Consider the following 11,523-nt stretch of genomic DNA (forward strand, 5'->3'; position numbering starts at 1 on the left):
TTCCATTTTGAATGATTAGGGAAATCTCCCTAACCTGACTCCTGCTCCTCCTTTACAATATTGATATGAGAGTCTTACCAATATTTCAAACTACTGTATTCTGCAATTTGCCTTTGTGAATTTAAATATAAAACTAAATTAGAAACTAATTGAGAAATTAAATACCAAATAATTATGTTTACAAATACCCTAAGGATATCCACTGACAAAATATTTAAATTTATAATATCATTAAAAAGAAAATGTGTAGAAAAATGCACTTCAAAAATATATTTTCTCAAACTATAAACTTGACACTAAGTGAATATATATGCTATTTTTTTTTACCTATTTAACATCTCCTTGTAATTAATCTCTTCAATATCATCGGTCTTTGTGTCGTCAGATGCCGGTTTTTCTTCTTTCTTCAAATCTTTAATGTCAGTTGTATGGCTCGAAGAGGACTCTCGTCGGCCGCCGAGTAAAGATGGACTTGACGAAGTAACTTTACTCTTTTCGGACTGATCAGATTCAGAGTCATCTTGCTTCAACTTCTCATCTAAATCGCGATTTTCGACCTGTTTGTATACAAACATAACCTAAGAAATAAATTACATTCTACAAACAAATACAAGATGTATAATAACAACCTAACCTTTACACGTTTACGACGACTCATATTTCTATATTATTTGATGTACCGCAATACAAAATCGATTAATAATAGAATAATAAAAAAAAAATGAAAACAAAGCACTTTACGAATTAAAGTACCTACTGAAGATTCAATAAACTTTCAAGTGACAGCTGGCGACAGCAGCTATAACATTTAAGTCATTCAATAGTCAAATTGTAGCAGTCAGTCTAGCGAATCAGTCGATTTTCTTTTTAGTACGTTTGTTCCGTTGTGGAATAGGCTAAGGTCGAAGACCATGCTGCCTAGTCCTCAATATGATAATTTGTCTGGAATTTGCGAATCAGTCGAATACAAATGTCATAAATTTAGATAAATTATTTTTAATCTTTAGTGTTAATTTTATGGATTAAGTCTATCTTCAGCAACCAACAGTTAACGGCTGCTATGATGATGTTGTCAATAATATTATTATATTGTCGCTATAATATATCAACAAAATAAGACTAAGTTCTCAGTACCTACATATAAATTTTATCATCAAAATCATCATCATTACAGCATCTGCATCTGTTCACTGCTTAACATAAACCTCCCCCATAGACTGCCTACTGATAATTTTATCTTGGCCACAAGTGATCAGTAGTCCAGCATACAAGCGGAACTTTCAATTAAGCGCAAAAACAAGTAATAGATTACGTATACCTAAGCCTTTTTCAGCTTTAAAAAAAATTAAACACTACAGTTCATTATTACATATAACAATAGTTTTAATTCATATATGAAATTGATCATTTTAATTTCCATCTCAAATCACTAAGTTCATAAGTGAACTAGTGGGTGATAGTAATATGTATCTCCTGTTTTCTTATTTCTCTAAGTTATCAGTGATATTATGACTGAATTTATGATTTAGTTTACGGTAATGAAAAAGACGTTTACAAATTCAAATGAAGCAAAATAGAGTTTAAAACTGTGTAGTTTATAAAAAATAATTATCATTAAGTGTATGCTTGAAAACTAATTAAGGGAAAACACTGCCTAACCTGTGACCCATCCGTAATATTAATGAGGTCTCTTTTTTATTGAATTTTGGATTGAAACAATTTAAAACTGAACAAAATTTGAGACTGAACACATACTTTAAATTAAAATAAAAAACAAACTATTTGGTTAAGGCCTTTTAATTTATAGATTTGTGTAACAATTTAAAATATTTTAATGTTTAAAAATGATAAATATATTGATCAACAATAATTCAAGACATTCAGTAGCTATGCTAATATTACAATGTTTTCCTGAATTGATTTTGAAGAAGGCTATCCTCCGAATATCCAGCAATTTCTTGCGGCACAATAGCACTCTCTTCGATACTTCCACAAGGTCTGCACATGCATTCAAGGGGAGCTTTCGTCGTTACCTGTACATATTGAATTAATAATTTGGGCATGTTACCAACATACAATAATGATAATAGGAAAATTAACCTACTAGCTATAGAAGACAATTTTTAAAAATACAAATTATTTCAGAAAGCAATTTATCTTTGCCCCTTGATGGCTCTGCTTTGTACGGATGACAGAACAACAAAACCATAGAAAAAATTACTAACACATAATTTACGGATGGTAAATTCTTTTCGGTCTTGAGGAAACATCAGTTACTCAAGAAGTTACCTAATGCAGTCAAAATTGTATTACTTATAAACTAATACATTTTGAAAAGTAAAGAGTACGTAAAGTATTACTTCTTTTATTACAATTAAAATTGTCAAAATATCAATTGTCATTTGCACCATATCATAAAACACATAAAATATTATCTCTAAGGTAAGCCCTGCTAGTCTGCCATCTCTGCTGCATAAGCAGATCTTACATCGCGGTTTTTCGCCGCAAAACATTGACCATACCAAATCAGCGTTGCAAAAGTTGCATATTTTCCATCGACAGTTTAATCTCACTTATATATGTAAAAAATTAGGTACTAAAATGATATCTTTACATAGAATATATTGAAAAAAAATTATGTAGGTGGTCTTAATAAGAGCAGTAGAAACCATTTTTTTTTATTTTGCCTGCCAGTCTGTTTGTTCTTGCATCATGCGATAACTACTGCACTAAATTAAATGCAGTTTTCACAGTTGTTTTCCTGAATGTCTAGTTTAAAATCTGGTATATGTTTTATCTTGATGTACCATCTTAAAGTAGTATATTCCATTGAGTATCTTAATTTTAAAATACTTGCGTAAGAAGTAGCGAACAAAAAAAATTGTTACGTATCAAGGCGTTTTTTACAAACTAACGTTAGTAATAAGGTTTAACAACCTGTTAACAACAATTGCAATATACCCTATCAAGTAGCCCTCCATGCAGTTCCGCCTGGAAACCAACGTGTATTTTTTTTCTTAGTTTGGTACACGTAGATGAACAAAGTGTCCCGTCCTCGCTATTTGATATGGACGACGAGACACCCCAAGTGAAAGAAAAAAACTGCGATACAGATGAGTTTTTGTTCAGTAGCAGTTAATTTATATAGTCCAAGGCGAGTACATTTGCATGTTATTTATTTACACAAGTATGAAATTTGCAAATGCTGTTTTTCTTGTGAGTTTATTTACAAAGAATGGTGCAATGGAGGTATAGTACAGGCCAGTAACTTAATTATCATTAAATCCACATGGGGTATCTGATCAAACTTCATCCTCACTTATTATCATTCAACAGTGCCCCTCCAGCATATACCGATAGCGTAGGCGAGCTTACTTTTTTATTTTCACCAATTAAATGCTTTTCGCAAAATGTGCGTGTAGCTGATTAGGAATATTACATGTAATGCGATGTATTCATTCTAAATATCCACTTATTAATAACTTACCTTTCTGAATCGTTTGTCTTCACTTTTAGCTTTAGGACAAAATAAAACCACAGTAGCTTCCCTCTCGCCAGATTCCTGACAGCAATTGCATGTTCTTTCCATTTGCCAAATCTTGCTTCCAGATACCTATAATTAATAATAGTTTTTATAGAAAAGATAGGTATAGAAACTTAATTATGGAAGGGTATAAGTTTATTTAACTTAAGGATTGAGGGATGGGCAGCAGCATCCCTCTCAAAACATCACCAAATCCTAACTGTGGTTGCTAACTCCGTTGGGAGATCTATATTCCGCAGTGGATTAATAATGGCTGATATGGTGATGATGATGATGTTTCTTTAATAGTAGTTTAATAATATGTGTACAAAAATACAACCAATTGCTGACAATTACTACTTTTACCAAAAAATACATTAATTTTAATTTGTAATCCCTCTAAAATTAAAACCCTTTCAATAAAAAATCATTAAAATTATTCAATAAAACATTTTATTGTAATATAATAATAAAGATTGTGTTCCACAAAAAAATATCGACTTCAATTTGTTTTTTTTTCTTATTTAAAAACTAAACTACTGAACTAATTTTAATAAAAAATTTATGAGACCATTTTGTAAGTAGATGTATCCTTTCATAAAAAAAAAAACAATTTGCTAAATCGGTTTACATTTGACGGAGTTATGAAATAACAAACATAAAAAAATACAACCGAATTGAAAACCCTATTCTTGAATTGGTTTGAAAATACGAGTATACCCCAGTAATATAATATTCTGTCTTGTCTTATGGACTACAAAGATCGTATGTTCTATATTAGCGGACACCAAACAAGATTAACTTTGTGTCACAACAATACTAAATCAAATTAATCTGAGTGAAATTTATTATTTTCCTTTTTTTCTATACAAAATGTAAGTTTAATTCAATTTAATAAATATGTAAATAGTAACATAACTAACATAATACCAATATAAGAAAATAATTTAGAATTTAAGGTTTTATTTTTATAGATAGAAAGTTTCTACCAACTGCTGTTATACCTCTTTAAATAGACTCAATGCCTGGAACCCATGGTCTCCAGTAAAAAAGCTATAATATATATATATATATATATATATATATATATATATATATATATATATATATATATATATATATATATATATATATATATATATATATATATTCCCAGGGATGAACTCGCTACTTCTACCTAGTCTACCTACTCCACTTCTACCTGTTTTTACCAATATTAAACAGACTATAGAGAAAGTATTACAATACACAATATTAATAAATTATAATACAATACGTAAGGATAATAATAAATAATTTATTGTTTGAATGTACTTAATTACTCAATATTAAGTTTGATTTTATAGAAATGTGTGCATTTCGATTATAAAGTTCACCACGACGGCAACAATCGACAAATATCATTGATTACACCATTAAAGTTTATAGTCATAAGCATATTTATTAACTTCTACTGACGATTATAATATTTAATAAACGTACCTGTACGTAACTTGAACATTTTCCAATACATGCAAATGATGGTATCGCTTTGGGCACACATCCCGGATGTTGTAATACATGTATTACTGGAGTCATCTGGCATTCTTGACCTGTTAACAATAAATATTAAATATCAAGAAGTAAATTCATAGAAACTTCGTGTAATATCATTAAATATTTGAACTAGATTTTATATACCTGGAGCTGCATGAACTTCTTGTGCTCTAACATTTTTCTCTTGTATGTGACACATGTATACAATTAACATACAGAATAAAAATAAATTCGAAATCATTTTGTCGGTTATTAGTTCTTATTCTTCTATACTTGAAAGCGTCTTTCTCATACGGTGGATAAAACTTACTTAAGGGTAAGGAAGAATGTATCGACTTTTAAAGGAACACCTAAGTATATACCTAAATCTGTTAGTATAATTATAATAGTATACTAAACAATGAAAATCGTTTAACGGACACGCCACTGAAGAAAATACATAGTGATCCGACCGTGCAAACATGAACTAATGAGTCTTTTAATGGGCTCCCGACTTTCAGACAAGCAATTTACGATAGAAGAAATATACTGATCTACATTGGTAATATAATGGGTAACATATTATACGCATTTAAATTGTTTTATTTTTATATGATAGTTTTTAAACATATTTAGTTGTTATATAACTATTATAAATGTGAAAATGTGCGTGGTTATTTATTGCCACTTAATGCCTTGACGGCTAAACCAATCTTCATAAGGTTTAGTATACTTACACGTAAGTAGTATTTGAGGGAAAAAATAATATCATGGTCACGTGCCGTGTGGTCCCGGCATATAATGAACCACCCCTTCCTTCCCCTTTCTTCATCAATAAGCAGAGCTATTAAAAATTCTTCGACTTATTAAACAAAATGTTTAGCAGGATATTTTCCCGAATGTGTGGCCAGCTCTTCATATTTTGCTAATCATACCTGTAACTGTCGCTAAAGGAGAAAGAAATTTCAATAAATTAAAACTTGTTACAACTTACATTCAATTCTCAGTAAAGAAATACTGTCAGATCTTGCAATTTTGTACACAGAAAATAATATTGCCCAGGAAATAAATAATATTACGAGCGCAAAATCAAGGAAGATGCCCTTCTACATAGACTTTTTTTATGAAATTGTTTTTCTTTATTGATTTAATTTAATTCTCGTAACTACTTATGATTTTTGCAGCATAATAGTTTATATAAAAGCAATCAAATAAATATAAATTTTTGCTATTATTATTTCTCATCCGTCCTACTACTAACCTCAGTATTTGGTCAGTCTATCTAAGATACAGAGATATAAAGATATAAAATCTGTCTGTAAATTATGAAAAGCTTAATCACGACTAATCATGGAAAAAGCTTTAACTGTTGTGTTTGGTGGGGTGACCCAAAAGATCTCGCACCACCTAAAAATTTTGGCTATGGCCGCCACTGACTGAGGAACAGCTCAGAGGAATAATCTCAGCGCCTTGTTAATAAATGCTTGAAGAACTAAATCTGAAATTAGGTGTCTTCACTGGTTCTGCGAGCCACAAACATCAGTGCAAGACAAGACGTTATGACGCAAAGCGCATAAGTTCATAAAAGTCCCGTTATACACATATAGAAAAAACATAAAATTTGTTGCAATAACCTTATAACGCCCCTTTTTGCCGTTTGGACCTTAGTGTCTCCAAATATCAAAGATTATGTAGATGTAAAAAAAATACCTAAGTATGTTCATGACTATAATACCTGGAAATAGATATGTTTTGATTTAATTATTAATTAAATTAATGTAGATAAAAATTAAATACTTTAGTATATTACTAGTAAGTAAATATAAAACCGAATAACATATATTGAAATGGTTATTATAATTTTTAACTAGATTCATATTGTCCTAAAAAAAGGCGAATGACAAGACATTTTACTTAACTTCCCGATAACATGCTGGTAAAGTTACAGGACTGCTTTCCCCATCCCATCACAGCAGGATACAAAATTTCCTATATAAGGGATTTTGCACTCTTTATCAATACATTCTTGCAATTGTACTAGTATCAGTAGTGACTTCTCGAGAATAAGCAAATAATGGTGTTTTTTAAAAGTTTTTCAATATGTTTGTTAGAAATTCTGGCTATTATTTTAATGAAATCTTATGCAGATGAAAATTGTGAAACAGTTCCCACTGAAATTCATGTTACTAAAGGTAATGTTAATTAAAAAAATATGATTAACAATATAATTCATATTTTAAAACTTACTAGTGACCCGCTCCGGCTTCACACGAGTGCAATATTTGTTTCTATAACTTTTAAACTGTTCAACATATTTTAGTAAGGCAGATATTTTAAAATTATTTTAAAAATTTTTTTCAATGAACAGGCTATTTAACAATTTGATATGTGCGCGTTTATATAATTCCCCTGCGCCTCTCACCACCGCACCCGTCTTTTATTCTCGCATGGCCAGCGCCACCGACAACGCAATAATTTTACCGGCTTATTGTTTTTATTTCGCATTATCTTCTAACCAACTACATCAATTAATATGCTTTATTTCCATGAAACTTACATTTTAATTTAGCTATTTGTTGTTATAAGAATTTAAATAAAGGATATGTCAAACCTGTATCCGAACTTAATCTTGCGAAATTTATTTTCCTTTTAACATAAAACCATTTTTTTTTTAATATATATTTACCAAAATAAAAAGTAACCTATAGCACTTAGGGATAATATACCTTTCAAATAGTGAAAGAATTTTCAAAATCTAATCAGTAGTACCGGATATTACCCCAAACATCCAAACTCATATTGCTTTTTTATAATATTAGTATAGATAAGTATTTAGTACTCATCACACCGGATCTCATGAGGTCTCTTTGCAAATTCTAGTAGCCCATATTAAAATTTATTTACTACTTATTTAGATAGGTAAATTAAGATTTTGCTACGCAACAAAATAGCACTTACGATAAAATTATATAACATTAGCGTAAAGAAAGAAATAAAAAAAAACAATTATCAAATGAAGTTCAAAGGTAAATTGAGATCCTTTTTCATTTCTAAATTCATTAAAAATCTATAGCTTAGTAATATAGCTTAGTAATTTAGGTAATGTATCGTAACCAAAAATTGCAAATCTTATACTTACAGAGGAGTTTGATGATATGGGAAGATTAGTAAGATCATGTAGTGGAGAAGTAAATGTAAACAAATGTGAAGGAATGTGCAATAGTCAAGTTCAACCGTCTGTCGTAACGTCAACAGGATTTTTAAAGGTTTGTACAAAGCACAATCTATATTGCGCAATGGCAAGGTTGTTCTTTTACTCAAATGATACATTCATTGATTTGAGTTCGATTTTCGAATTAATTGGATAAATTAGAATGATAACTTTTCTAAGTTTATTTCAGTTTTGATTGTCTTGATTGTGTCGATTTGTTCCTTTACTCATCTCCTTATAATATCATAACACGTATCTCGTATTTATCTTAGATTTAGGAGTGAAAAATTGTTAGAGCATCTGCATGTAATTAAGATTCCTCTATATCTTTGTGATACGAAACCCTAAAAAAGAATTAGGTACTCTTTTACATTGTAATCTTCATCATAGCAGTTGTTAACTTAAACACTGTCCACTACTAGACTGAAGAGGCTTTTTCCAGTAGTCGCCATACTTGACAGGCGGGTTGGTTACCGCATTTAGGTTTTGGTGATGTTTTAGAAGGGACGCTGCTGCTCATGCCTCGACCATTAAATTCCCTTAGTTGCCCCATACGACATCCACAGGAAAGGAAGGAAGGGATGCCCCATTCTATGCCAGGACCACATGGCAATTCTAATCTTATACTTACATATTTTCTATAGTTATTACTGTTTGGATTTCCTAGGAATGCTTCTGCTGTAGAGAGAACTTTTTGCGTGAACGACTAGTGACCTTAACGCACTGCTACGATCCCGATGGACTCAGGCTTGAAGACGAAGATCATGCAATTATGGAAGTTCGTCTACGAGAACCCGACAACTGCAAATGTTACAAATGTGGAGACTTCAGCCGATAACATTTTAAATGCATGTGTTATTTTACTAAGTTTATATCTTTGTGGATAATTGTACTTAATTTACTAACATGAGAATTTGTGAAAAATCATTGTTGAGGCCATTTAATGATATAGTGTGATAACAAAAAAAATCTAAAAAAAATAATAATAAAATGTTAGCAATATATAGTTTATTAATATAATACAATACTTACTAATATAATCAATACCTAGGAATCTAATTATCAATTTTTTTATCATACTAAAACAACTGTAAAATTTACTACCTACTCACATGAACGCCTGCAATACGACTACCTATAAAAGCCCTCATACTACCACAGCCCCACAAAGTATGTATTCTTTGATGTCCATTATGCTGTTCATGTCTATAGACGGCGGTTACCACTTTCTATCAAGTGGGCCTTCAACTTATTTACGTTTTTTAAAAATTTTTATTACAATCCTATATTTTTAGGGTTCCGTACTAAAAAGGTACAAAAGAACCCTTATTGTGCGACCTTATCCGTTGGTTCGTTAGTTCCCTCTATCACAATGCTATACCTCAGCAACTCTTAACGTTATCGGTTACAAATTTGGATTGGTATTACATATTATTGGCCCACACATATTACAATTGAAATAATTGAAAATATATTTTTAATTTCTTTGATAAGAACAAAAGTATACTTAAAATTTCAAAATGAACCTACTTATAAAAAAGGTTATTTATATATTTTAAGACTGATTTTTATTTATTTCATTTTGCGTACTTTTAATTTAAATTAAAAAAATAAACATTCGCGCTCTCCCTCCTAGTCATCAGAGATAATGGAGCTTGTGAAGCAAAAGATCTGAAATAATTACAACGAAATTATCACCAATCAGTTCATCGACTTATGCACACAAACAATCAATTTAAAGGTAATTAATAAGATCTAGACACGACAGTCCACAGTCACTTATTTGCAGTCATCATTATCAACATCTCAACCATTATCCGTCTACTGCTGTACATAGGCTATAGACCCCTATAGCCCTATAAACTGCCATAAAAAACGGGCCTGAGCCACTTATATCTACTGACTCTCTGCAATGCATTTGAGGTGATCGCTCCATCTAGTGGGGGATCGCCCTAAATTGCGTTTGCCCGTACGAAGTCGCCACTCAAAAACCTTTATTCCTCATCGGTTTTTCGAGCTATAACTAGCCCATTGCCACTTCAGCTTGCTTATTCTTCGATCTATGTAGGTTACTTAGGTTCTTTTGTGAATAGCTTCATTTCGGATTCTAACAAGCAAAGAAACTCCGAGCATAACCCTCTTTGTAGCTCGCTATTAAGGTCATTAAGTATAGTATTCAAGTCCTCCAAGAACTCCGCCATGATTACTATATCATTGACAAAAGTAAATGATGTATTCGCCATTGATGTATATCTATGACTATATCTTTTCTAGTCCAGTAATTTAAAAAACATCCTTCAATGCAACTGTAAAAACGTTTTTGGAATGTGACATCATCCGCTCTTACACCTTTTAGCACTGGGATGGGTTTCGTACCCTGGTTCTGTACTCGGATAGACATCGTAGCAATAATTTATAGTAATAAATACACTTCTAAACTTCGATATACCTATGGCCAATCTGGCACCACTGAAGGGACTGTAGTACCACCCATGTCCTGACCAAATCAAAGGCTTTCTTATTGTCCACAGACGTCATGCATAGTGGCAGATTATATTCTTCGGTCTTTTGAATAATCTGTTGTAATGTTGTAATGGTATATGATGCTAAAGCCTTTTTGGAAGCCAACTTGTTCGGGATGCTGGAAGTTATTGAGTTTGTACGTAAGACGATTGGTCAGGTCTCTCGAAAATAGTACATAGACGTAATTCAGAAGGAATATCGGTCTGTAGTTCTTCGATAGGGTAAAAATAGATGACGGTCGACACTCATTTATTTGCTTATCTATTAATAATACATTGTATGAAACTCGACGATAATGACTGTTCGTCCTTAAAACAGACAACCAGCCAGGAGTTGTCCGCTCAGATGGCGGCTACCTAACCATCTTACTAAAAGCTCCTGGTCGTCCATTCTTAAACTATGCACTGTTAATAATTATATTGCACTCCAATTAACAGAAACGATTTAATAAAGAGTGCACCCATTATAAAAAGTATTCCGTCAACAGTATACGATTACTAATGTCAGCCGACTACTAATGTCACCCGACTACTATTATCATTCGAGTACTATATTAGTATATAATATATAATTCAGTATTAGTATATATAATTCATTAGCAGTGGTTAATGTACGAATCGACACGAAAATAGCCAAGTCGTCACGATCGTTGGTTTTTTGATAAGAGTGTTGCCAATTTAAATTTAATATAAATGACTATTCGTCAATAAAAGTATAGTTTTTATAGGAAATTGCGAAAATATCGTAAAAT

At 31.4% G+C, this 11,523-nt stretch overlaps 3 protein-coding genes across 3 annotated transcripts in view; 1 reads left to right on the forward strand and 2 right to left on the reverse strand.

Moving 5' to 3' along the window:
- The window catches only part of LOC113509806 (lysine-specific histone demethylase 1A), a 346,558-nt gene extending 345,783 nt beyond the window's left edge, over positions 1-775 (reverse strand). Inside the window, exons 1-2 of the mRNA XM_026893231.3 lie at positions 635-775; positions 328-557 (exon numbers count right to left, since the gene is read on the reverse strand). Coding sequence (XP_026749032.2) covers positions 328-557; positions 635-658 — 254 coding nt within the window. The 5' untranslated portion in view covers positions 659-775. The remainder of the gene's footprint in view (positions 1-327; positions 558-634) is intronic.
- Positions 776-1,795: 1,020 nt separating this feature from the next.
- LOC113509807 (bursicon) lies at positions 1,796-5,369 on the reverse strand. The gene is made up of 4 exons (XM_026893232.3): positions 5,204-5,369; positions 5,006-5,115; positions 3,488-3,613; positions 1,796-2,033 (listed from the first exon to the last, which is right to left on the reverse strand). Exons 1-4 carry the CDS (start codon positions 5,298-5,300, stop codon positions 1,899-1,901), a joined length of 468 nt encoding a protein of 155 aa, XP_026749033.2. The 5' UTR covers positions 5,301-5,369; the 3' UTR covers positions 1,796-1,898.
- A 1,705-nt stretch (positions 5,370-7,074) lies between these two features.
- On the forward strand, positions 7,075-9,493 carry LOC113509779 (partner of bursicon). The gene is made up of 3 exons (XM_026893201.3): positions 7,075-7,230; positions 8,180-8,304; positions 8,917-9,493. The coding sequence occupies exons 1-3, from the start codon at positions 7,113-7,115 to the stop codon at positions 9,085-9,087; spliced, it is 414 nt and encodes a 137-aa protein (XP_026749002.1). The 5' UTR covers positions 7,075-7,112; the 3' UTR covers positions 9,088-9,493.
- Positions 9,494-11,523: the final 2,030 nt, after the last annotated feature.

The sequence above is a fragment of the Galleria mellonella genome, unplaced genomic scaffold (genome assembly GCF_026898425.1).
Source record: "Galleria mellonella isolate WM207_F2 unplaced genomic scaffold, CSIRO_AGI_GalMel_v1 utg57, whole genome shotgun sequence".
Lineage (NCBI taxonomy): Eukaryota > Metazoa > Arthropoda > Insecta > Lepidoptera > Pyralidae > Galleria > Galleria mellonella.